The 27,150-nt window shown below is 51.8% G+C and overlaps 1 protein-coding gene and 1 long non-coding RNA gene across 2 annotated transcripts in view; one reads left to right on the plus strand and one right to left on the minus strand.

The window, feature by feature from the left end:
• LOC103351351 (uncharacterized) overlaps nt 1-11,790 on the plus strand; it is a 19,798-nt gene extending 8,008 nt beyond the window's left edge. The window contains exon 4 of the long non-coding RNA XR_016221669.1: nt 11,435-11,790. This is a non-coding gene — a long non-coding RNA (uncharacterized LOC103351351). The remainder of the gene's footprint in view (nt 1-11,434) is intronic.
• Nucleotides 11,791-25,102: 13,312 nt separating this feature from the next.
• On the minus strand, nt 25,103-26,925 carry NEUROG3 (neurogenin 3). Its single transcript, XM_051823854.3, has 2 exons — nt 26,836-26,925; nt 25,103-26,681 (listed from the first exon to the last, which is right to left on the minus strand). Exon 2 carries the CDS (start codon nt 26,678-26,680, stop codon nt 26,033-26,035), a length of 648 nt encoding a protein of 215 aa, XP_051679814.3. The 5' UTR covers nt 26,681; nt 26,836-26,925; the 3' UTR covers nt 25,103-26,032.
• Nucleotides 26,926-27,150: the final 225 nt, after the last annotated feature.

Below are 27,150 nucleotides of genomic sequence, written 5' to 3' on the forward strand. Positions count from 1 at the left end.
AAAAAAACAAAAAACAAACAAACCCTGCCCTGCTCCTGACTGCTGGTGCAGACTCGGATTTCCTGGATTGAGTTCTGGCTCCTGGCTTCAGCCTCCGCTGGGGGCCATTGTGGGCACTTGGGGAGTAAATCAAGGAGTGGTGGCTCTTTGTTTCTCCCTCTGCTCTTCAAATAAATAAAAAAAATTTAAAAATACAGTATATAGGAGAATGTGCTTAGATTTCATGCAAATACTGCACGTTTTGTGGAGGGGACTTGAGGGATCTGCCGGGGACCGTGGAACCAGTCCCCTGCAGTTACTGAGGTATAAGGAGACATCGAAACATGTTCGTCTCACTGTGATTTATGAGGGGGAAAAATTGGACACAAGTAAATTCCAACAGGGAGCTTCTGATGAAATTCATTATGATACAGTACCTCAGTGCCCAGAATGTATGGAGCAATTAAAATGATAAAGTTGATTTTCATTTACTAGCACTAAAGATGTTCATAATATGTGAAGTGTAAAAAGATTATAAGACCAAAAGCATGGAGTGATGTCTGGCCCCCAGCTTGTATATGTATTTGCATCAGTGTAGATACGTGGAAGGTCGCTATATTTGCCATATGTGAACAGTGGTTAATGTTCGGCAGTAGGGGTAACAGGTGATTTCAAATAAATTGCTGTTCTACACGTTTCTGCTGCGAGCGACCCAGGAAATTGAAGAAGCAAGAAAAACATTAAAGCTGGATGCCTTGGGTTGGACTGCAGGGGTTTCTGTGGAGGCTTCCCCACAGAGACTGAATGAGGCCAGGTGAGGCCAGGGCAGTGCGGCCAGCAGATGTGGTGTCACTGGCTCCTGCCCACCTCTGGCCAAATCCAAGCCCAGGCTGGATAACATCGGGTCCAGTCGGGCACTTAATCTCCATGAGGGACCTTGTCAGCCCAGGTGATTGCCCCACCCCGGCCTGCACCTGCTCCATTAATCTTCGCCGTCCCAAGCAGGCCAACAGAGCCCCCTCTGTGTGTTGACCTAAGAGGAGGGTGTGAGGGCCCAGGAAGGGCTCCCGCTCTGTACCTGCCGTTGCCCGGCAGCAGCAGCCAGAGCCCTCGTGGGGGGCCTGGTTTGTCAGTGCTGATGGATGAGGCACTGCGGGAAGACAGCTCTTTCCAAGGACCATGCACGGCCTCCCTGGCCCAGGCTCCTCCATGCTGTGTTAGCCTCGCAGGCAGCAAGGCTAACAAAAGGAGCCAAGTCCCTTCTGCAGATGTCCAGGACCCACACACAGACACACATCTGCAATACCATGTGCTTTCTTATTTAAAAAAATTATTTAGGGGCTGGTGCTGTGTCATACCTGGTAAAGCTGCTGCCTGCAGCACCGGCATCCTGTGTGGGCGTCAGTTTGAGTCCTGGCTGTACCACTTCTGATCCAGCTCCCTGCTAATGTGCCCAGGGAAAGCACCGGAGAAAGAATGAATGGTCCAAATGCTTGGGACCCTGCACACATGTGAGAGACCTAGATGAAGCTCCTGGCTTAGCCCTGGCTGTTGCCAATATTTGGGGGATAAACCAGCAGATGGAAGATCTCTCACTCTGTCTCTCCCTCCCTCTTTCTCTGTCTGTAACTCTGCCTTTCAAACAAATAAAATAAATCTTAAAAAAAGAAATTCATCTCAGGAGACCCAGGCGGGCGTGGAATGGCCCACAGCTGTCATTTGCAAGGTGTGGGGAGCTGACTGCGCTTTCCTGTTTGCCACTTGCTTGACTTATGGCACAGCTCTGTTGAGGGATGCAGTGATTTCAAGAGGGTGTAGTTATTTCCTGGGGCCATCATAACAAATTACCAAAACCCAGGTGGCTTAGAACATCTCTCTCCCAATTCTGGAGGCCAGAGATCTAAAAGCAGGGTGCTGGCAGGGTTGTGCACAGTCCAGAGGCTCTGGGAGGGGATTCTTTGGGGTCTCTTCCAGCTTCTGGTGGCTCCTGGCATCCCTTGGCTTCTGGCTGCATAGCTCTGGTCTCTGCCTGTCTTCCATGGCTTTCCCCTTTCTTTCTAGTGCCTGCTGCTGCTTCTCTCCCTCTTTTTTTTTAAGATTTATTTTATGTATTCATTTGAAAAGCAGAGTAACAGAGGGGGGGGGAGAGAGAGAGAGAGAAAGAAGAGAAGAAGGAAGAGGGGAGGGGAGAGAGGGAGGGGAGAGGAGGAGGAGAGAGAAGAGAGATCTTCTATCCACTGGTTTACTCCCCAAATGGCTGCAATAGCCAGGGCTGGGGCCAGGAGCCAGGAACTTCTGGGACTCCCAGTGAGTGCAGGGACTCAAGCATTTGGCCATCATCTACTGCCTTCCCAGGTGCTTTCTCAGAGAGCTGGATTGGAAGTAGAGCAGCCAGCACTTGAACTCGGGCTTAACCCTCTGCACTACGCCAGCCCCTCCTCTCTTGTAGGGACTTGCTATTGGATTTGGTCCTGCCCCAAGATCTCATCTTGAGCTCCTTAACTTAATGGCTTCTGCAAAGACCTTTTGCCCAAATAAGGTCACGTTCACAGGTCCTGGTAGATGTACCTTTTGGAGGGCCACTCCTCAGCCGGCTGCAGGAAGATTCCTTAAAAAGTACCACCTTAAAGGTGCAGCAGCGAAGCTCTGGTTTCTGGTAGATGTGTTACATGGGGGAGTTCATTTCTGGAGCAGCTTGGGGATCTACCCTGAACTCCCAGAGCCCCGACCCAGTTCAGAGCGTGCAGGAAGAGCTCAGTGTTTCCTTTACATCCCTTCCCCCAACTCCACGAGGTACAGTGGGAAATGGAGAGGGCAGAGGGAGGAGCATTAGCCTTGGAGTTGGGAGACGGGAGTTCAGATCCCCTTCTGGCTCCTTGCTCAAGACGCCTTGGTCCCCAAGGGCCTGCCCAAGCCCTTCTGACCTGTGATAGCCTTGCGAGGCTTTCCGCCAGCTCAGATATTCCACTGGAGAAGCCATTCCTGTCGTCCCACCAAAGACATTTCTATTTTATTTTATTGTTATTATTTTTTAAAGATTTATTTATTTGAAAGGCAGAGTTACAGAGGCAGAGAGAGAGAGAGAGAGATCTTCAATTCACTGGCTCACAGCCACAGCTGGGCTGATCTGAAGCTAGAAGCCAGGAGCTTCCTCTGGTCTCCTAAGCAGGTGCAGGGGCCCTAGCACTTGGGCCATCTTCTGCTGCTTTCTAGGCCGTAACAGAGAGCTGGGTTGGAAGTGGAGCAGCCAGGACTCACAAGGGATGCTGGCACAGCAGACAGTGGCTCTACCCACTATGTCACAGCGCTGGCCCCTAGCCAGCATTCTGGTCCAGCAGGTTAAGCTGCTGCCCGCAGAACAATCACATGTGAACATGGGTTCAAGTTCTGGCTGCTCCTCTTCTGATCTAGCTCCCTGCTAATGTGCCTGGGAAAGCAACAGAGGAATGCCCAAGTGTTTGGGCCCCTGCATCTAGTTGGGACAGGAGGAGGAGAAAATGGAGTTTCAGGTTCCTGGCTTTGGCCTAGCCCATCCCTGGCCATTTTAGCTATTTAGGGATTGAACCAGCAGATGGAAGATCTCTCTCTGTTCCTTTCTATTGGTTCATGCCTCTAAATGCTTGAGAATCTGGGGTGGAGCCAGGCTGAAACCAGGAGCTGAGAATTTAATCCAGGTCTCCCATGCAGGTAGCAGGAAGCCAATTACCCGAGCTACCCACCACTGCCTCCCAGGGTCTAAGTTAGCAGGAAGCTGGAATCCGTAGCTGGAACAGGGGGCTTAAACCCAGGCCTTCACCAGACTTAGCCGCTAGGCTAAATGCCCACCCCCAAAAGTGTTTTTAAAATTAAAGTACCTCTGTATTCATTAATTAAAGCTTCTCAATGATAACATTTACCAGTACTCAGAAAATAATATACTGAGGGCGAAACCTAAAACTTAGTGATGAAAGAAAATCCTGCAATCACATTGTGTAGTTAGTAAATGTCTTCCAACATGTTTCCCAGGCATAATAAACGTGCATGTATCTTCTGTATAAACAGTTTTTACTGTGTCTTTAAAAGAATGTTTATCATGTCTCAATCTAGAATTTCTATATATTTTGTAGTGGGGTATTTTGCAAGCTGCTTTGCCTGCTATCCTACTTAAATCCAGTTTGTTTTCCCCTCTTAGCAACCTACTGTGAACATTTCTTCAGACCAGTAAGCATTTTTTATTTTAAAACTTTTTTACTTGTTTATTTTCATTTTATTTGAAAGACAGGGAGACAGGGACAGAGAGCTCCCACCTGCTGGTTCAGTGCCTTCAAGCTGAAGCCAGGTCAGGAACGCCATCTGGGTCTCCCATGTGGGTGGCAGGTGCCCCAGTACTTGCTGCCTCCCAGGGTGTACATCAGCGGGAAGCTGCAATTGAAAGCAGAACTTGAACTCAAACCCAGACACTCTGAGATGGGATATAGTGTCCCAAACAGTGTCTTAACCACTGCACCAAACACCTGCCCCAGTAAGCTTTATTTTGCAACACAAGTTTTGATAGGGCAAAGTATCCTCCATATGAGGTACTTCAAGAGTTTGTGAAAACATGGAAATTAAAGGTAAGTTTTTTTTTTAAATATTTATTTGAAAGAGTTACACAGAGAGAGGCAGAGAGAGAGAGAGAGAGAGGTCTTCCATCCGATGGCTCACTCCCCAGTTGGCTGCATCGACCAGAGCTGTGCCAATCGGAAGCCAGGAGCCAGAAGCTTCTTGCGGGTCTCCCACATGGGTGCAGGGGTCCAAGGACTTGGGCCATCCTGTACTGCTTTCCCAGGCCGCAACAGAGAGCTGGACCAGAAGAGGAGCAGCCAGCACTAGAACTGGTGCCCATATGGGATGCCAGCACTTCAGGCCAGGGTGTTAACCCGCTGTGCCACAGCACTGGCCCCTAAAGGTAAGTTTAGGGTGGGCATTTGACCTAGGGGTTAAGATGCCCACATCTCATATCAGAGTGCATAGGTTCAAGCCTGCCTCTGACTGCAGACCCCAGCTTCCTGCTAAAGCAGGCCTTGGGAGACGGTGATGACGGCTCATGTGATTGGGGTCCTCTGCCCACGTGGGAGACCTCGATTGAGTTCCTAGCTCCTGGCTTTGGCTTGACCAAGCCCTGGCCATTGAAAGCATTTGAGGAGTGAACTGGTGGATGGAGTGCACTCGCTCTCTCGCTCTTTCTCTCTCTCTCTCTCTCTGCCTCTCAAATTGAAAAAAGTAGTTTTATTTTGGTGCACAAAGATGAAGGCCTATTAGTCTGATGGTAAAGGTAGAACGTGTTACTCTGAGAATCACTGAGCACCGATGGCTGGTGGTATACAGGCAGGTGTACATATGTTTTCAAATTAAAAGTGCATTTTCCATTAACTTCTGGAAGTATCCTGCTATAAAAAAAATCAACCTGCCTATAGTGTTGAACATTTCCTTTGTATCCACTTTACCATGATAAAAGATGATAATATGAATACCTTTGTTGACACATTTTTGTGCAATTTCTGATGCTTTCCTCTGAGCTCAGAGTCCTGGGCCTGGCAACAAAGCCAGCACCCAAAAGATGGCTGATGAGAAGCCCAGGGAGAACAGGGGCGGCCTGGTGCCCACATCCCTTCAGTTGCATTTGATTAAAAATACCTCCATAGCCGCTGAACAGCTGGCACGTGCTGACATTCAAAGCACGCAGTCATGGGCTGGTCAGGGGCCCCAGGGCATAGGCAGCCAAGAGCCACAGTGGACAGAGGAGCAGCCACCGCTCTGAAGGGGGCAGTCCGGGCTGAGAGGGTGGCACGCTGGGCGCCGGACCCTGCTCTGCCACTGACTCTGCTGGGACCTTGGCCGGTCCCTTTCACAGCCTTGGAGCCAATGCTCAGGGACTCAGTGGCCCTGAGGCCATTTCTAGCCCAGTGCGGTGGGTTAGTTCCTTTATCCTGGGGCCTTCCTAGCCCCTGCTGGCTTTTGGCTACCACTGTTTGAAAGCAATGAGTGAGGACAGGCTGGGGGTGGGGGGATGGCCCAGAGGACTGTAAAGAAATTCCCAGACTGGTCTTTGGCTTTTTTTGTGTGTCCTGGGAGGGACTGGGAAGTGCTGGAGGCGGGCAGAAGAGAAGGACAGGGATGGAGTGAGGAGGGGGAGAGGAGGGTGCATGGAGGAGACAGAAGAATGAAATAAAGGCGAATCCAACAAAAGGAAGTGAAAAGTGAGTGACAAGTTTGAGGCTGCAGGCCCTGGGCAGGCCAGGCCTTTGGGGCAAAGAATGCAGACAAAGAAGCTGGGTTTTCATGCTTGGTGGAAGTGAATGAAAGAGCATCTTTTAAAACCCTATCAGGAACTCTTTGGATTGTCATTAGATCTGGAGAGGGGAAGAGAGAGGGAGGAGGAGGCTGACTTTGGCCCCCAGGGTGTGAAAAGGCACCCCCCCATGCCTTGTGGGCTGGCGCCTGGGGGCTTCAGGGTCTCTCATTGCCAGAGCCCAGCTGCCCAGGTCCTCCTCAAAGCTTTTCATAAATTATTTGCCATTTTGAGCATCCTTAAATTCCGTGGTGAGCTCCCTTTGCTCTTGATGGGTGATCAAGAGGAGGAGGGAGGGGGTGAGCCCTAGGCTGTGGGCGCTGGGAGGGTGACCCACCTGCTGTGTTTGCCTAGGCCAGGGGACCTGCCTAAAAACCAGGAGGCTTGTCACCATACTGGAGGGTCCAGGCTGGGGGGGGGGCGGTGGATGGTGAAGTGGAGCATTTAAGGTTGCTCCAACCAAGCCCTAGGGTCGGGGCTGGTACTGGAGCCTTGGTCCTGGACTCCAATGCAGGAGGCAGCTGGAATCCAGGGCAAGAGGCTGTTTGTTTGTACATTAGAAAAAAGCAATTGGAATCTTTTGCATATGAATGAATATCAGATCCTATGACAGAAAGGATGGGTTCATTTAATTAGGTCTGATGGCTGTGTGGATTTCTTCCTTTATTATTTTTTTAAATTTAATTTTAGTTAGTTTGTAGCAGGTTCAATGTGCTTTACAGGTACAATTCTAAGAGCAAAATGATATTTCCCTTCCTTCCCCAGGTGGCTGTGTTTTTTCTAATGCCCTTGTCATTTAGAAATGACATTGAAATATTTACCAGTGAGAGGATTGATATTTGGGGTGTGCTTCAAAATATTACACACATACACACACACACACACACACATACATGCACACATTTGGGGAAATGGGCAGATAGATGAAACAAGGCTGGCTGTGAACTGATGAGTGCGGAAGCTTTGTGGTATTGCCTGAAGGTACCCTCTTCTATTCTCTGTTTTATGCATGTTTGAAAATGTCTAAAGTCAAAACTTTAAAAAGAGAAAGGAGAGCATGTTACGGATGCAAAGTGGCAGCTGGGGATCAAGGGTGTGGGTTCAAGTCCAACTACAGCTCTAAATGGGGTGCTTGGAACCACATGACTTAAACTCCTGCCAGCTTCACTTTTTTATTTTATTTTTTGACAGGCAGAGTGGACAGTGAGAGAGAGAGAGACAGGGAGAAAGGTCTTCATTTTCCGTTGGTTCACCCCCCAATGGCCGCTTGGGCTGGTGCACCGAGCTGATCTGAAGCCAGGAGCCAGGTGCTTCTCCTGGTCTCCCATGCGGGTGCAGGACCCAAGGACTTGGGCCATCCTCCACTGCACTCCCTGGCCACAGCAGAGAGCTGGCCTGGAAGAGGGGCAACCGGGACAGAATCCAGCACCCTGAACAGGACTAGAACCCGGAGTACCGGCGCCACAGGCGGAGGATTAGCCTATCGAGCCATGGCGCCAGCCCACCAGCTTCACTTTTAACGTTTGTCAAAGGAGAATAATGGTTCTGGTCTCATAGGCCCACAAACAGAAAGCAGAGCATGGTGCTTAGGGAGAGTAAACATCAGGGAGAGAAAGCGGAGCGGTCTGGGGGCTGTGTGCTCTTTGCACCAGGAGAACCTCTCAGAGCTGTGATGCTGGGGCGGTGACCTCCTGGAATGAGCCGCCCTTGCAGTGGTCAGCTACGGAGACTCAGGCTCTGCTGCACAACTACCCTGATGGGCGGCCTCCTCCTGCTGCAGGCCCACCCTGCCCCCACCTCCCCCAGGGCCTGGGGACTTCCAGTCTTCATGCCTGCCTTTGGCCAGTTTGCCTCCCTTCTGTCAGTCAGCCACATGTGCAAGAGGGCGCAGAGGTCTCCCTTAATAGCTGAGCACAGGGAAGTCTGTTCTTATGGAGGGACACAGACACAGAAGCGAGTGTGCAAGGACATGGATGTGCGCGCACACATACACACACACACAGTCTTCAAAAACTTACTGGAATTAAGTATTAGGAACAATGATGGCTGGATTTCAATTATTTGCACCAAAATAAGCTTTTTATATAGAACACTTTTATTTAATATAAATTTCATAAGTACAGCTTTTGGATTATAACGGTTCTTCCCCCCATACCTGCCCTCCCACCCCCACTCCTGTCCCACTTCCAACTCCCTCTCCCATCCCATTCTTCATTAAGATTCATTTTTAATTATATTTATATACAGAAGATCAACTCTATACTAAGTAAAGATTTCAATAGTTTGGACCCACACAGATACACACAATATAAAGTCCTGTTTGAAGACTAGTTTTACCATTAATTCTCATAGTACAGCACATTAAGGACAGAGGTCCTACATGAGGAGCAAGTGCATAGTGACTCCTGTTGTTAATTTAACAATTGACACTCTTATTTATGACGTTAGTAATCACCCAAGGCTCTTGTCATGAGCTTCCAAGGCTATGGAAGCCTCTTGAGTCCACAAACTCCGACCTTATTTAGAAAAGGCCATAAGCAAAGTGAAAGTTCTCTCCTCCCTTCAGAGAAAGTTACCTCCTTTTTTTTGATGGTCCCTTCTTACCATTGAGATCTCACTCACAGAGATCTTTCATTTAGGTCATTTTTTGCCACAGTGTCTTGGCTTTCCATGCCTGAGATACTCTCATGGGCTTTTTAGCCAGATCTGAATGCTTTAGGGGCTGATTCTGAGCCCAGAGTGCTGTTTAGGGCATTTGTCATTTTACAAGTCTGCTGTGTATCCCACTTCCCATGTTGGATCATTCCCTCTGTTTTAATTCTATCTATTATTATTAGCAGACACTTGGTCTTATCTATGTGATCCCTTTGACACTTAATCCTTTCTTTATGGTCAGTTATGAACTTAAACTGTTCACTTTGACTAGTAAGATGGCATTGGTACCTGCCAACTTAATGTGATTTGAAGTCCCATGGCAAGTTTTTAGCTTTACCCTTAGGAGTAAGTCTGAGGAAATGTGTGCTGAACTGTACATCTCCTCCCTCTCTCATTCCCACTTGTATTTTTGTTTTGAAGATTTATTTTATTTATTTGAAAGAGTTACAGAGAGAAGTAGAGACATAGAGAGAGAGATCTTCCATCTGCTGGTTCACTCCCCAGATGTCCACAACAGCCAGAGCTGTGCCGATCTGAAGACAGGAGCCAGGAGTTTTTCCAGGTCTCCCATGCGGGTGCAGGGGCCCAAGGACTTGGGCCATCTTCTACTGCTTTCCCAGGCCGAGCTGGATTGGAAGAGGAGTAGCCGGGACTAGAACCAGTGCCCATATGGGATGCTGGTGCTTCAGGCCAGGGCTTTAACCCACTGTGCCACAGTGCCAGCCCCCTCAGTCTCATTTTTAACAAGGATTGATTTTTCTATTGGATTTAAACACCTAAGAATAATTCTGTGTTAAGTAAAGAGCTCAACCAATGGTATTAAGTAGAAAAAGAAAATATTGAAAGGAATAAAATAGTAAGCTGTCCCTCGACAGTCAGGACGAGGGCTGATCCAGTCATTGCTTCTCATAGTGTCAGCTTCACTTCTACAGGTTTCCTTTTAGGTGCTCAGTTAGTTGTCACTGATCAGGGAGTACATATGATATTTGTCCCTTTGGGACTGGCTTATTTCACTCAGCACGATGTTTTCCAGAATCCTCCATTTTGTTGCAAATGACTGGATTTCATTTTTTTTGTTACTGCTATGTTGTAATCCATAGAGTACATACCCCATAATTTCTTTATCCAGTCTTCGTTGATGGGCATTTAGGTTGATTCCATGTCTTAACTGTTGTGAATTGAGCTGCAATAAACATTGAGGTGCAGATAGCTCTTTTATTTGCCAATTTAATTTCCCGTGGGTAAATTCCGAGGAGTGGGATGACTGGTCGTATGGTAGGGCAATATTCAGATTTCTGAGGTATCTCCAAACTGTCTTCCGTAGTGGCTTTACCAGTTTGCATTCCTACCAACAGTGGATTAGTGTGCCCTTTTCCCCACATCTTCGATAGCATCTGTTGTTTGTTGATTTCTGCATGAAAGCCATTCTAACCAGAGTGAGGTGAAACCTCATTGTGATTCTGATTTGCATTTCCCTGAAAGCTAGTGATCCTGAACATTTTTTCATGTGTCTGTTGGCCTATTTGGATTTCCTCTTTTGAAAAATGTCTATTTAGGTCCTTGGCCCATCTCTTAAGTGGGTTGTTTGTTTTGTTGTGGTGGAGTTTCTTGATCTCTTTGTAGATTCTGGTTATTAATCCTTTATCAGTGTGTGTAATTTGCAAATATTTTCTCCCATTCTGTTGGTTGCCTCTTCACTTTCCTTACTGTTTCTTTTGTAATACAGAAACTTCTCAATTTGATGCAATCCCAGTTGTTAATTTTGGCTTTGGCTGCCTGTGCTGGGGTCTTTTCCAAGAAGTTTTTGCCTGTGCCAATATCTTGCAGGGTTTTTCGGTGTTCTCTAGTAATTTGATGGTGTCTGGTCATAGATTTAGATCTTTAATCCATGTTGAGTAGATTTTTGTGTAAGGTGTAAGGTAGGGGTCTTGCTTCATACTTCTGCATGTGGGAATCCAGTTTTCCCAGCACCATTTGTTGAAGAGACTGTCTTTGCTTCAGGAATTGGTTTTAGCTCCTTGATCAAATATAAGTTGGTTGTAGATGTTTGGATTGATTTCTAGTGTTTCTATTCTGTTCTATTGGTCTATCCATCTGTTTCTGTACCAGTATCAGGCTGCAAAATAAGCTTTTAATTCCATGAACTTTTTGAAATGCCCTCGCACAGTGTAGCAGTGCCTGCACACAAATGAGATCAGGGACAGCCCCAGGTGCAAGGAGCAGGGGGCCCTGGTGTTGCCACTGTGGGGATTGGGGTATAGACTTGGGTACAGCTGTGGTGGGGGCTATTAGCACCGGAGCCAGGCTCACTGCTGAGACTGTGTTCTCAGAATCCAGTGCCCGGCAGTGCAGTGTCACGAGGCACCTGCCTCCATTCCAGGAGACTGCGTACTGCAGGCCCCAAGCTGACTTCCTGCCAGGACGAGGGTTGTTGCTGCTGGCGCCGTGGTCAGAATAGGCATCATGGAAGCCCCCGTTTACCCCTCACAGGTGCAGCACTTGCTGTGTGATGGCTCCCTTCACTGAGACAGCTGCCTTATGAAGTCACATTGCATCCGTCGGGGTCGGTCGTGGGCTGAACGTCTGATGACAGAGAAGAGGCAGACCCTGGACTTGAACCCCAGGCTGTCTGTCTGCAGAGCCAGTTCTCTCCTCCGCTGCACCTGGGTACCCAGTTTATGCTGTGCAGAGCAGGATACTGGGGGGTTGTATGATGTCTGGGATTTGCTTCTAAAGAACCTGTGGATCTGGGAGCAGTGGTAGGGACATGGGTGAAGCAGAATTGGGTTGGGGGTGAAGCTCTGAGTTGGTGATTCTTGAGTCTGGGTGATGGATCCACGAGAATTCACTCCGCTGTTCTCTCTAATTTTGCAAGTTTCCGTAATAAATGTAACCATAGTAAAGGTTTACCCTGGCTGGACTGTCACGGGGCAACCTCAAACAGGTTTCTGAGCCACTGAATGCCTCTATTTCCCCGACAGGCCTTGCTCCATATGTCCAGGTCTCCTTGCATTACTGCAATGTTGTATAGCTATGCTGGGAAAATAAAGGTGTAACAGTACCTGTGCCTGTGAAGACACAGGTGCCCCTGTTTCTAAGGACAGCCAAAGTCCCCTTCTAACTGAGGGGTTGTTATTCAGCCTCCCACTCCCAAGTGGCCTGCATGTTTGGTATATGTTCTGACTCCTGGAGTGTGTGTGTGTGTGTGCGTGCGTGCATGTGTGCATGCGTGTGTGCGTGCCTCTGTGTGCAGTGTCCTGCTAACTCCACCTGTGTGGATCTCCTTTTCTCCTCTTCCAAGTCGCCACCTGTTTGTTCCTCATTTAAAAGGGGCCTTGGGGCCCCAGGCAGAAGGGTGGTGCCCAGGCCCTGGGGGAGGCAAAGGAGCCTCTGGGCCTCCCAAACACTGGGGATGATAAATGGGGTCCGAGTCTTTCAGGCTTCATTATAGAATCGCCATGGGTTTGCCCAAACCATGGCAACCGATTCAAGCAATGATTAACCTAATAAAGCGGAGGCAAAGGGGAAAAAGATGCATTCAAGACCCCAAGTCAGGCTCTGGTTCTCCAGAGGCAGTAAATTTCCCTCCAGTGGGTACGGTGTCCAGGCCCCAGACGCCCTAAATCTCTACCGATGCAGTGGGGGCGGGGAGGTCTGTCAGAGATCAGCTGGGGTGGGGGGGTCTCAAACCGGCGTGTAGCAGGCCCGTCCTGGGCCCTGCTGGGATGCCCACTCTGCATGGTGGATAGGACATGGGTGCATTAGCGTTATCCCTGGGCTTTCTTTTTCGAACCCTGGTATATATGGCCTTGAGGAGGTAGGGGTGTGTGTGTGTGTGTATGTGTGTGTGTACGTACACGAGCACGCACGCTTGCCTGTCTCTGCGATGTGGGAAGCAGTTAGCAACGATTTCTGCTGCTGCCAGTGTGATAGACAGCACTCCCATCCCCCACCTGCGATCCCTGCCTCCTGCCACTCATGCCCTTGTATAATCCCCACCCGTCCCTGAGGACTGGATGTACTGATGCTTTCTAGTGAGTAGAACGTGGCATGTGGGATGTCACTTTTGAGATTAGGTTACAAAAAGACTGTGTCTTGGGGCTGGCGTCGTAGCACAGTGCGTTAAGGGGCCGCTTGTAACCCTGGCAACCCAAGTCCCTGTGCTGATTTGCATCCTGGCTGCTTGGCTTCTTATCCGGCTCCCTGCTAATGCACCTGAGGTGACAACAGGGGATGGCCCACCTGCTGAGGCCCCTGCCACTCACGTGGGAGACCCTGGTGGAGTTCTGGGCTCATGGCTTCAGCCTGGCCAGCCCTGGCTATTGTGATGATTTGGAGACTGAAGCAGCGGGTAGAGGATACCTCTTTCTGTCTCTGTCTCTCTCTGTTGCTCTGCCTTTCAAATAAATAAAGAAAAAATAAATCATTTTAAAAATGCCTGTTTCCGGCTGGCGCCGTGGCTTACGAGGCTAATCCTCTGCCTTTCGGTGCCGGCACACTGGGTTCTAGTCCCGGTCGGGGCGCCGGATTCTGTCCGGGTTGCCCCTCTTCCAGGCCAGCTCTCTGCTGTGGCCCGGGAGTGCAGTGGAGGATGGCCCAGGTGCTTGGGCCCTGTACCCCATGGGAGACCAGGAGAAGCACCTGGCTCCTGCCATCGGATCAGCGCGGTACGCCGGCCGCGGCGGCCATTGGAGGGTAAACCAACGGCAAAAAGGAAGACCTTTCTCTCTGTCTCTCTCTCACTGTCCACTCTGCCTGTCAAAAAAAAAAAAAAAAAAAGCCTGTTTCTCCTGTGCCGAGTGCTCCCTACCTCTTGTTGGCCTGCGCTGAGGGGCCAGGTGCTATGTTGCGGGCTGCTCCAGAGGGCTCTGACCAACAGCCGGAGGAGCAGAGGCCCTCACTCCGGCAGCCCTTGAGGAAGAGAATTCTGCCAATCACCACGTGAGAGAGCTTGGAAGTGGCTCCTCCTGCAGTCAAGCCATCAGCTGGCTGACACCTGGACAGCAACCTCATGAGACACCTTGAGTCTGAGGTACCCAGCTAAGGCAACACAGCTGCTGATGACTCTGTTTTTACCACAGTGGACAGACTTGGGCGTTTGGGCAAATCACACCGTCTTTCCCTGGTTAACGTGTAGAAGTCATTTCTGGCCCATGCTTTCTTTGCCAGTCAGCTGTAGGAACCACACTAATGGGGTCAGCCTCAAATTGTTGGCAAGCTCACGAAGTGCTCAGACATTTCTGTCATCTTATTGGAATTCTGATGAAAGATAATGAGGTAGCTGCAGTTTTCTGCATTTTCATAGTTGGAGAAACAGGCGAGGAGAGCTGAGGACTGTGCCCAGGGTGATGGGATTGGGAAGCACTGGCGCTCAGATGCCAAGCACTGCGTCCCTTCCATCCGCCCACTTGGCTGCCTCAGGAGGCATCATTCAGGTGGGGAATTTTCTGAAAAAGATCTGTTGGAAGCCAAGGACAGGTTATTTCAGTGTGGAGGAGAATATGAGGCAGGAAGGGTAATGGATTGCTATATGAGTTATTTATTCATTCACTTATTCTAGAAATATTGGCTTTTATGTGCTAGCCAGTCTGTGGAGGGATAGAAATTTCTGAACAAATATAGCCAACACCCCTACTTTTGGGTATATATGCCAAGGAGCTGCCATCAATATATGGAAAAGATAGCTGCACTCCCATGTTCATGCCAGCATTATTCTCAGTAACCAAGATACAGAAGCAACCTCTGTGTCTACCACTGGATGGAGAAAGTGTGGTTTATACAGTATACATGATGGAATGCTATGCAAAGTTAAAAAGAGGGAGACTCATTTGTGACAACAGATAGAACTGGAAGGTGTTAATGAAGTCTGCATGATCTCACTCATCTGTGGAATCTAAAAAACAGTCAAACTCATAGAAACAGAGCAGAGAGGTGGTTATCAAGGGGGAGGAAGGGATGGAGAAAGTGCCAAGGTCAGTTAGACTGGAGAAGTTCTAGCGATCTCTTGCACTGTTTGGTGACTGTGATTAGTAATAGTGCACTTGTATTATTTATTTTGAAATTCCCAAAATAGGTTTTTAATGTTCTTACCACATAAAGAAATAGATGGGATGATTATGTGTTAATTAGCTCAACTGAATTTTTCTGTAATGTATACATAGGTAAGAGCATCACATTGTATACCCTGTAAATACACACAAGTATTATTTGTCAATGAAAAATAAAGTCTAATCACAGAGTTGCAATGTCTTCCATTCAGTCATTCTAAGAACATGTGGCGTGGGATCCACTATGGGGCATCAGTGTTCTCTCACTGGAGATGTGAATTTGAGAAGATCTCCCAGACCAGCAGAGGGTGTGGATGCACAAACAGAAAATCGTGACTTCCTGGAAAGCGTAGGGACATTGTTGTGCATGGGCTGTCACGGGGGCAGGGGACAGAAGGAAGAATGGTACAGAGGAGGCTTCTGGGGAGAGGTGACGTCCACGCTGGAGGTTTGGGGAAGGGAAACGGGGAGGGCTCAGAATGGGTACCAGAGTGTGTGTGAGGGGAGGCGCTCAAGCAGCTCAGTATTTCTGGAGGATAAACAGCAAGGCAAATAAGACCTTATGAAAAAGGGCTGGTGGATCACTCCTTCCAAGCAGACACAACAAAAATGAGACATCCGCCCTTCCGAGGAGACGGAGACGGCCGAGACCTGCAATGAAAGAGCTTGTCCTGGACAACTGTTGGCTGAGTGAAGGCAGGACCGAAGCCTCACTGTTGGCTGAGTGAAGGCAGGATCAAAGCCTCACAAATGAATCTGGAATTCTAGAGTACAATCATCCTGGCAGCCACAGACTTACCAAAGTTGAACAGACTCACAGAACTTGAGCTAAGTGACAACAGAATCCCGGGGACCTGGAAGTATTGATGGAAAAAGTCTCAGAACCGTACACCTTTAACCTAAGTGGCAATGAAGGGAAACACCACAGCCCCGACAGCACCACTCAGACCCTCAGGAGCTGATGCTTCTAGGCTATAAGGTGATGTACCTGCATGTTCTAGCACATGTAATCCACCCCCACCCCCAGCTCATGGACAAGGAGACATCTGACTCAGACGCCAAGGGCTGTGTGGAGGGTCTGGATGACCAGGAGGAGGAGAAGGAGGGTGAAGAGGAGGATGAAGGTGATAATGACAGAGTGGAGGAAGAGGAAGATGTTGGTGAGGAAGAAAGGCGTCAGAAGTGGAAAGGAGAACCTGATGACGAGAGAGAGAAGGTGATGAAGTAAGTGGAATCATGATTTTGAACAATTCCTGTCGTGATTGGACTGTCTTTACCCATATCACCTCTCACCTCCCCCAGTCCTGCCCCCTGAAACCTCTGTTTTCCTGATTGTAACATTGCTGTGGGAACAAGAGGGGAAAGGTATCCTGGGAGTGGAATAAAAGACTATTTTTACTGCCAAAAAAAAAAAAAAAAAAAAAGAGGGGCTGGTGTGGTGGGATTGTTGCCACCTGCATATGTGATTTGTGATGATAAAAGCAAGTGATAATCACACATGTAATCCAAGTTAATCCCGACCCCAATCCTGCAGTGGATCTCCTACCAGAACCCATGATGCTCACTTCTTCCTGGGCACACAGTCCCTGGCCCAGGTGGGCAGGGCCATGCAGGGAATCGCGTTCTCTGCGCGATGAGAGCAGAGTGACTGCAGATGATCTCCCTGGGCCTTTTTTGCTTGGCAGCGCAGCCTCAACCAATCCAGATGCCAAGGACCTGGAGGCTGGTGGAAGTACAAGAGGAAAGGACCCAGGTCCTTGAACAAGCTCAGGGAGCAGACACCTAGTATGCTTACTCCAGATGGAGTCATTGGTGAGTCTCTGCCAAAGCTACCTAGCTCTACAGCAATCTGAATCCTAAAAGGATGACTATTATCCCCACTGCGCAGATGAGGAAATTGAAGGAAAAGCTAAAGAACTGCCTTGTTATCATGCTGATAATCAGTAAACCAGCTGGGCACTGAACTCCAGTTCATATCAGTTTATGCCTCTTGTACCATCTTTCCCTTTGCCCATGGGTGACAGAGAACTACTTGAATATTTTAAAGATTTATTTATTTATTTGAAAAGCAGAGTGACAGGGCCAGAGCTGTGGCATTGCCGGTAAAGCTACCACCTACAGTGCCAGCATCCCATATGGGCGCTAGTTCGAGTCCCAGCTGCTCCACTTCCAATCCAGCTCTCTGCTGTGGCCTAGGAAAGCAGTAGAGGATGGCCCAAGTGCTCAGGCCCCTGAACCCATGTGGGAGACCTGAAAGAAGCTCCTGGCTCCAGGCTTCAGATCAGAGTAGCTCTGGCCATTATGGCTACTTGGAGAGTGAACCAGCAGATGGAAGAGCTCTCTCTCTGCCTCTGCCTCTCTGTAACTCTGCCTTTCAAATAAACCTTAAAAAGAGAAAAGAAAAAAAAGGAGAAAGGAAAGGAGAGGGAAGGGGAGGGGAGGGGAGGAGAAAGGAGGGGAGAAAGGAGAGGAGAGGAGGAAGGAGAGGGAAGGGGAGGGGAGGGGAGGGGAGGGGACAGAGGAGCTGGTTCATGACCCAAATGACTGCAACAGCTGGGTGTTGGCCAGGCCAAAGCCAGGGTCCTGGAGCTCCAACCAGGTCTCCTACATGGGTGGCAGAGGAGCCCAAGGACTTGAGCCATCTTCCCTGGCTTTCCCAGGCATATTGGATTGGCAGGAAGCTCAACCAGATGGAGAGCAGCCGAATTCAAACTGGCTTTCTCATATGGGATTGCTGCTGTTGCAAGCGACAGCTTAATCTCTGGCCCACAGTGCCAGTCCCTACTCCAATGAGTGAGGACGTTACATTTGCATATTACTCAGGAACTCTGGATACAGTGAAGAAGAGTGTCAAAATTAGAGGTAGGGAGACAAATTAGGTGGTCTCTCCTGTGACAAATAAGAGCCTGAACTAGGGCTGTGGTCATAAGGGTAAAGAAGGGGTCACACTAAAGAGAAAGTGAGAAGGACCCATCAGTAGGACCTGAGGGGTGAACAGATGTGGTAGAGAGAGACGCCAGTCAAGAGGAACCCCAGATCTCTAGATGATGCCACATGGGGAGCTCACAAGCAGGCTGCTGCATTAGTTTACGGATAGAGGAGAGGAATACATTTTGGACTTCTCATTTAGGGTACATAAGGGATATCTAGACCTAAAATCCTGTATCTCGGGAGGGGTAGATGAAAACTGATGAGTGACCCTTGGTCTTTTTGCCATTTTGCAATACACAGGGGTGCAGACCAAGTCCAAATTCATTCAAAATCTCTCCTGGAGGCATCCCCCACAAACAGGGGAGAATGGGAGAAGAATTTTGGATAAACAAATATGCTAATAAAAAATAAACACCAGTGTGGGGAGCAACTCGGACTATACTGTTACTGGAATTAAGACTTATTCTATGCATCTGCTCTCCCACAATATGGCGCTGGGAGAGGAGAAAATAGCTTCTACGCAGCTGCCTCCAGTTCAACCAATAAACTGTAGGACCTACTCCTGATTGGAGGAGAGCAGCGTACTCGGCATGTGGGCAGCCGAGTTAGGATTGGCGGAGGAGGACTATAAAGGAGGAGAGAGACGGCATGCACCAGGAACATCTATGGGGAACATCTAGCTGAAGGAACACCTGTGCAGCCCCCGAGAAGAGCCGGCCGGCGGTGTGCCGCTCCCCTGCGGAAGTGGGGAATGCGGCCAGGGGGAACTGCCCTTCCACGGAGGTGGAAGGGATGGTGGCCAGCCCGGGAAGAACCAGCAGCAAACCCGGGGAGGGCCGAGCAGACAGAAAGAACAGCGCAGGGTCCTGTGTCGTTCCTCCACGAAGACGGGGAGCGACATAGTGGTGCCGTGACTCGGATAGGAAACCTAGGACGGATAGGAAACCTAACTCGGATAGGAAACCTAGGACGGATAGGAAACTTAGGAGGGAAGAAACGGGAAGAAGTGGAAAATTACCGGAGAGAGAGACTAGCGAAGAGCCTAGGGGAAAGCCGGACGAGAAAGGTGCCGGAAGAAGCTATTGAAAGCCTAGGCATAGACTTGGATATGGACTGTGGGAAAGAAGTTAGGATTGAAAGCGAAAGTGAAAGCTTTCACAGACTCGGATGCGGACTATGGCGGGGAAGCTAGGAGATTGAAAGCGAAAGTGAAACCTGGAGGAGGCTTGGACTCGGATACGGACTGTGGGAAAGAAGTTAGGATTTAAAGTGAAAGCAAGAAGAAACTTAGACTCAGATACGGACTGCAGGTTGAAAGTGAAAGTGAAACCTATAAGAAACTTAGACTTGGATACGGACTGTGGGGAGAGGCCAGGAGAAATGAGGGAGGAATATTGTTGGAAGAAAACTTAGGGAAACACACCGGGTAGAGAAAAATGTTAGGGAGGATGAAGCCGCGAGTGCAGGCCAAGCCATCTTGGAATTCTTCAAGTCACCCTGGGGAGCAAGAGGCGAAGATCTGGAACCAGAGGCAGAGACGTGGGCCGCCAGGATTCGCCAGGTTAGTCCGGGGAACTTGGACTGAATGCCGGTGGTGGCGGAAACATTCGCGGAAGCCGCCGCGTGCAGAGAGAGCACGGGGCATTGGCGCGAGGCCGTGGTGCGGGCGCGAAGTGCGTGGAGACCGCGGAGCGTGCGCGCAGAGCCGGGAACCCGCCGGCGGGGCGAGGCGCCAGGAAGCCGCGCAGAGCTGTGAAGCCGCCGCGGGGCGGGCGCCGGCGGGGCGAGGCGCCGGGAAGCCGCGCAGAGCCGTGAAGCTGCCGCGGGGCGAGGTGCCGAGAAGCAGCCTCGGGGCGGGCACCGCCGGGAAGCCGCAGGGATAAGAGAAACAGAAGTTTAGAAGTAAAGTGAGAGAAATAGGAATGCTGGAAGATGGAAGTAGAATGGGAGAAATAGGAATGCCCGGACATAGAGAAATAGAGAAATAGAAAGGCCTCCCCACAACATGGCAATTAGAAAGCTTGGATTCGGTCTGCCCGATAAGTGAGGCGATGAGCACCTGCGGCGGCTAGCAGCTTATGCGCCGCAGGTCACCGAAGACAGGCACGAATTAACATCAGTAAGGCCTCCCCACAATACAATTAGGAGGCTTGGATTCGGTCTGCCTGATTAAGGCGGTAAGCACCAGCAAGCAGCTCGACCAGAGTATGAGCTGCAGGTCACCGAAGATAGGCACGAATCAACACCAATAAGCCTCCCCACAATATGGCAATGAGAAGGCTTGGATTCGGTTTGCCTGATTGTTAGGGCTTGTAAGCCCCTGCAGGCAGAGCAGAGCATGCGCTGCGGGGCACCGAACACAGGCACGCATCAGCGCCTAAAAACCTCCTCACAACATGGCGAAGAGAGGACCTGGATTCGGTTTGCCTGATTGATAGGACTTGTAAGAACCTGTGGCAACTCTAGCAAGCAGAGCAGAGTGTGTGCCACGGGACACCGAAGACAGGCGCGTATCAACGCCAAAAAATAAAAAGAAAGGGGGATCTGTGGGGAGCAACTCGGACTATACTGTTACTGGAATTAAGACTTATTCTATGCATCTGCTCTCCCACAATATGGCGCTGGGAGAGGAGAAAATAGCTTCTACGCAGCTGCCTCCAGTTCAACCAATAAACTGTAGGACCTACTCCTGATTGGAGGAGAGCAGCGTACTCGGCATGTGGGCAGCCGAGTTAGGATTGGCGGAGGAGGACTATAAAGGAGGAGAGAGACGGCATGCACCAGGAACATCTATGGGGAACATCTAGCTGAAGGAACACCTGTGCAGCCCCCGAGAAGAGCCGGCCGGCGGTGTGCCGCTCCCCTGCGGAAGTGGGGAATGCGGCCAGGGGGAACTGCCCTTCCACGGAGGTGGAAGGGATGGTGGCCAGCCCGGGAAGAACCAGCAGCAAACCCGGGGAGGGCCGAGCAGACAGAAAGAACAGCGCAGGGTCCTGTGTCGTTCCTCCACGAAGACGGGGAGCGACACACCAGGGGCCGGCCCCGTGGCTCACTTGGTTAATCCTCTGCCTGTGGCGCCGGCATCCCATATGGGCATAGGGTTCTAGTCCCAGCTGCTCCTCTTCTGGTCCAGCTCTCTGCTGTGGCCCGGGAGGGCAGTGGAGGATGGCCCAAGTGCTCGGGCCCCTGCACCTCCATGGGAGACCAGGAAGAAGCACCTGGCTCCTGGCTTCGGATCAGCGCAGCGCCGGCCATAGCGACCATTTGGGGAGTGAACCAATGGAAGGAAGACCTTTCTCTCTCTCTGTCTCTCTCTCTCTGTCTATAACTCTATCTGTCAAATAAAATAAGCACCAGTCGAGGTGGAATAGAAGACTCAGCAAGCATATCAAATCAGTCGAATGTCCAATTCAGTGTCCCAGCTTCACACACGGGGAAAGCAGGCTGTGGGGATTCAAAGGAGTTCAGTGAGTGGTTGTACCATGACTGAGAATTCACAGCATGTGGCTCTAAAGTGACTTCCTTACCACTCTGCTGTGCTGTGTACCCACCTGGAGGACTTTTGCTTTTGGTCTTGGAGTAACTAAAACTTCATTGACACTCAAAGAATGAGTGAAGGCAAAGTTTCTGGTCTTCCCAGATGTGATCAGAAATTCCTACACATGTCAGTGAATTCCAGTTCCATTGTTTGCAAGGGGTCCTAACTCACACACACAGCAGGACACAGCAGGGCCTAGCTAGCGTCACCCATCCAAGCCAAGCTAATAGCAGAGCCGTATTTTCCTAGTCACGGTAGGGACACTTGACAGTCCTCTGGGTCTTTGTGTCTACAGGGGCCTCCCTAGGACCCCAGCCTGGAAACGTGGCAGAAAGGGGTTGATAGATGGTCTTGTATGCTGAGAGCTCTTGGCTGCCAGTCGCGTCTTTGGCATGGGAATCCCTGTGATCATTTCAGCACCATGGCCAGGGGCACTGCCGCAGACTTCCAGAAACTGCTGGATCCAGTCAGCCAGGCGGGCCCAGCTCAGTCGGCTTTGGCCCACGGATCCCAGAAGCAGAGGCAGAAGACAGGAGCCTGGAGTTCCACCAGGGTCCTACGGGCCGGGCTGGGGGGTGGGGGGAGCTCTTGGCTTCACAAGATCCAAAGACATTGGCTTCAGGTGCAATGCAGATGATTGCAGACTGTCACATTGTTTCCCACTGCACTGCATGCCTGTAGCTCCAGCAAGCAGAGAGCTGCAAACATCTAGCTTGGGGCCGCAGTTCCTGTCCTAGTTTGCTCCAGGAGATGGAGAGCCTTGCTCCAGTCACTTCCTTCCAGGGCTTTGGAGCTCTCTACCCGTGGCTGTGACCACCCTACCCTGGTCCCCCTCACTGGCTGCAGGAGGGCACCTGAAACAAGAAGTGTCTAGATGCTGGCCACCTGGGCACCTGGCCCTTGGATAGAGGTCGGGCCAGGAAGGTTATCAAGCTTCATTCTTTGCCCCACCCCTTTTTCGTGAGCACCTCTATAAGAATTTTAAAAGGGAGAGGTGGGAAGGACCACTACTAACTACATGGATGAAAAGCTGATGTTACAATTAATGCTGCTCGTATTCTGCATCCCATTCTCAGTCGAATCTCCCCCCCCCCCCACCCCCGCCATCCCTTCTGCAGGCTCCCTAGTGCCAGAACTGGAGGAGCTTTTCCATGCTTCCCGCCATGGGGTTGGGGGCTGTAACTAAGTTCACTGCCTTCTCCTCCCACCCAGGGTGTTAGAAACTCTCTCTAACTTCTCTGCTGAGTTGGCTAGGGCTCGGAGACTTGTCCAAGGTCACACCGCCTGCAATCCTTGGGCGAGAGGAGGGGCAGGGTGCGCCCTGGGCCCGCCAGCCTTTGTGCTGGCCTTGTGGCTGGGCTCCCAGACATTAGCATTCCAAAGGCTGCAGGGAGGCTTTGTCCTCCCTCCACGGCCGGCTGGGGGTTGGGGTGGGATGGGGGCAGGGCACCATAAATCTACCTGCTTGTGTGTTCCTCGGGGCCGGGGTGGGGGTGGGGCAGGGGAGCCACAAGATTCATGTGCTGTTTTTCTGGGACTCCCGCTTGGGCTCAGACAAAGGCATGAGATGGGGAAGAGGCATCCGACCCAAGGGTCTTTCCTGTCCCAACTGGGGCTTCTGTCTGGGTTTCAGGGAGCTGAGGTGCAGACAGTGGTGGTGACTTTAGATTGCAGGCAGCCAGAGTGGCCCCAGGCCGGGGCGGGGGGGGGGGGGGGGGGGACGGGACAGAGACCTGGAGTAATCCAGCTGGGTTAAAAAGCTGCTCAATGCAGAATGCTCAGGAGGTGGTGGTGTCAGGCTTGACACCCTATTTCCTATGCCTTCCATGGAAGGGCTCTCTTAGGAAAGAGGCAGGGCCAAGGTTTCCAGCTCAGTGCCATTTCCTACTCATCAGTGGAGGTTGTCCAGGGCACCAAGCCCTAAACTAAACCTAAACTTTCCTCCAGCTCCTCCTGACCTGGAGAGTGGGGCTGAGAGCTCTGACATCAACCCAAAGCAACAGCCCAGCAGCCGAGTTGCTCTGACTGTACCTGTGTGTTTTAATTTGCCGGGCGGAGAACCAGCCTGTGTGTGTTGGATGACTAATGGCTCATTGATGAGTGCCCTGGAAAGCAGGAGAGGGGCTGAGCAAAGGCCTCAGCTGCCTGAGTTGCTGGAAGCCTAGAGAGAGTGCCCACAGTCACTCCACCAACTTCAGGGGCTCCCCGCCTACCTGAGTGCCACTTCCGGCAGCCCTGCAAAGGATGAAGGTCTCCCTGCTTGAGAGATTCCTCCCTAAACCTCGAGTCCTAGCCCCAGGGCCACCCCCTTGGCAAATCTTTGGCAACCAAGCCCAGGTAACAGACCTCTGCCTAGCACCAATACTGCTTTGGCTTTGAGTCATTTGGTCTACATCCATGCTACTGCCCCTGGAGGGCAGAGATCACGCTGATTTTTACCTCTGCCCACACCCTGCCCCCACCCCCACCAACAAGTAGCAGGCACAGGCCCGGTCTGGGCAGCTGACACCTGCCCCCAGGCGGTGCCCCAGATGGAACACTGGCTGTTGCACAGGTCACTAATAACCCATTAATCTCCTCCTCTTAGATTAAAGCCCTGAAATGAAACAACACCTCTGTTCATTCTTTGTTTGCTGTGTCCCCATTCCCACCCCTTAACTGAGACAAATCTATGAGCTACCTTTAGGGACCTGAGAGTAGAGGAAAGGAGCAGTTGAATATGAACTGGGGAGGTGGCCTAGGAGAAAGAGAGGCCAGAGGTGGCGATGCCTGGAAAGCTGCCTGTCCTCCATCATTGGACCCCAGGCAGCTCTGCCCCTACCAGAGTTGCCCCATTTCTTCACAGCATTCCTAGGTGAACCCAAGGAGACCTCTCAGGTTCAACTAGCAGGTAGGGCACCGCCCCCCCCCCCCCATCTAGTTTCCTTTTCCCAAGAGTCAAACGGACTCTGCCAATTCCCGCAGTGCACACCAGCTTCCTTGAGGCCTTAAGGGTCCCAAAAGCCCTGGGAGAGGGCGTTCCAGTAGCGCCCTGGGGACTGGTTTGGTGCCGGTGGGGAACCAGCCCCATTATCCCTGGTAAGGGCACGAGAGAGATCGCGGGGCTGGCAACCTCGAACCGTTTCTCAATAAAATTTCAGTCCAGGCAGCCAAGTGTCCAGGGGGCGCCAGAGGTTTCAGCTGGACCCTCTGTCTTTTCCACTGCCCGTTACGCAGCTCCATGAATTGAGAGGCTGCCTGCTGCAGCAGTGCCTGGTGCGTAAAATGCGCTTAGGGGGATGAGCTACGCCTTGAAGCGCCTGGGGAAGATTCCTGGGATGCCCAACCCAGCGGTGGTGTTTCTGAGGACTCTCCCCCTTCTCAAGTACAAGTCAATCCAAGGCCAGGCTGGCAGCACAGGGGAGAGCGCCCTCTGGTCGCTAGTCTTTATGCTAAACCATGTTTTGAAATTAGACAACTCGCTGCCCCACAAAGAAAACAAGGGGGCTGGGCCAATGATCTCTTAAGTGACTCCAGCTTTCGGAATGCAACCCCCCTGGCCTCCAGCCCAGCGCCCACGGGAGGGACCCCTTCTTCAGCCACACCGGCTGCAGCCCTCCCCTCTCGGCAGCACAACTGAGTCACCTTGCTGAGGTGTCCTGAGGATTTTGTTTTTATTGATTCAAAAGTTCATTCACCAGTCCCTAAATACTCTTATGTACAAAATATAGACTTTTCCTGCTGTGAAATCGCATAATAAATACAAGTGTGTAGAACAAGGGAAAGGCTATATAATTTACCATACCAAAACTCATTCCAAAAGGCATCACATGATTTACAAATTGATTTCTTTTTTAAGGGACGCGCGGGGCTCCAGGCACCTGCTGCTCCAACTCACGTGTCCTGCGCAGGAGGCAAGGAGGCTGGAAAGGTGGTCCCGGCGACCGGCTGGCTGGCTGGTGCTTTCCCAGTTCACAGCCTGGTCTCCAGCGCCTGGGAGGGCAATGGCTTCGAAAAGTGCAAGAGGAGAAGGCAGGGGCTCGCCCTCCAAAATTGAGGCGGTGTGGGGCAGCTCCAGACCCCGGACTGGATGCGGGTAGAAGAAGTAAGCGCGGTGTGGGGCAGCTCCAGACCCCGGACTGGATGCGGGTAGAAGAAGTAAGCGGTGTCTTTGGAGTAGGGTGGGGGTTGGGGGAGCAAGCACCGAGAGACCACATGTGGGGTTCAGTTACACTGTGAGAGGGGTGGGCATGAGTGAGAGTAGGGTGATCGGGCCGCGGGGTGGGGGGGGGGCTGCGGGGGCGTGGTGCTACCATCCTCCTCTTCTCTGAGCGAGGTGCGGGAGTGGGTGCTGGGAGAAGGACCTGAGCCATGCTCGAGCCCGCAATGCCGGCCTTGTGTGCGGCGGCAGGGGTTTTCGAGGCGCGGAGGGCCTGCTGCCAGCCTGATGGAACCCAGCCTGCCGCCCCGCGGGCGCCTTGGCCGGTCAGGAGCAGGAGGCGCAAGTCTGTTTGAGGGCCGCCACTGCCCACCCGCAGTCGCTCCGCCTGCCTCCTCTCCCAGTACCCTCTGCCCAGCAACCGAGTGGCCACTTCACAGAAAGTCTGAGAAAGCCAAGGCGCCTGGGCGCAGGCAGGCGGGGGAGCTGGGCACCGGAAGCCCAGTGCGCTCCTCCGGCGAGGCGGCGGGGCTCAGACTGCCAGCCTGGGAGACTGGAGAATAGAGAGAGCCCCAGTCCCCGGGGGAGCCGCCGTCAGGGCTGCCCAGCTCCGCAGAGGGCAGCACTGGCTGCTCTGGCCCGTAGAAGCTGTGGTCGGCTATGCGCAGCGCCTGCGTCAGCGCCCAGATGTAGTTGTGGGCGAAGCGCAGCGTCTCGATCTTGGTGAGCTTCGCGTCGTCGGGGAATGTGGGCAGGACTCCGCGCAGCGCGTCCAGCGCGGAGTTGAGGTTGTGCATGCGATTGCGCTCGCGGTCGTTGGCTTTCTTGCGCCGACTCCGTCGCTGCTTGCTCAGCGCCAGCTCGCTCTTGGGCCGGCTGCGCCCCCCGCGCCGCGCCCGGAGTTTCCTCGCTGCCCCTCGGCAGCCGCCTCCTTCAGCTTCCGCGCAGTCCCGGAGCATAAGTGTGGGGCTAGGCGGGGCGGACAAGGCGCTGGGCACTTCGCGGTCCGAAGCTCCGGGGAAGGGTGGCTCGGTCTCATGGGTCGCTCGGAGAGTGGGCGCACCCAAAGGATGAGGCACCATCCTGCCGCAGGGTAAGAACTAACGGTAAGAATGGGACAGTGACCTAGGGCGGTCCCCGATCCCGAGGCCAGGTGGGGGAAAACTGAAAAACACCCCCTCCCGATCCGAGGGCCCCCAGTACCCTCGCTCGCCCCTCGGTGGCCTCCAAGTGTTACCTTGTTGTGCAGGCGCAAATAGAGAGCAGTGAGCAGCGGGGAGCTGAGCGCTCCTTTCTCCGGCCAAGTTCAGCTGAGCTGCAAGCGCCCCTGCCTCAGCCTCCGAGGAGAAGAGGAGAGTGAAGGGGGTCCCGGGTCTCTTTCGCTGTCTTTCAGCCGGCAGAGACCGCGGGGCTTGTCTGAGCTGCGAGGCGTGTGCCCCTTGGCACGCTTTATCCGTTCGGCCTGGGCCAGGAGCGTGCCGGCCCGACTGCTGCCCGCGCCACCGGCCAATCAGCGCAGGGGCCCGGGGCCCGCGCCACGCGAGCCCGCTCC

Source organism: Oryctolagus cuniculus, chromosome 15, assembly GCF_051225735.1.
Source record: "Oryctolagus cuniculus isolate XC-2025 breed Fujian yellow rabbit chromosome 15, ASM5122573v1, whole genome shotgun sequence".
NCBI lineage: Eukaryota > Metazoa > Chordata > Mammalia > Lagomorpha > Leporidae > Oryctolagus > Oryctolagus cuniculus.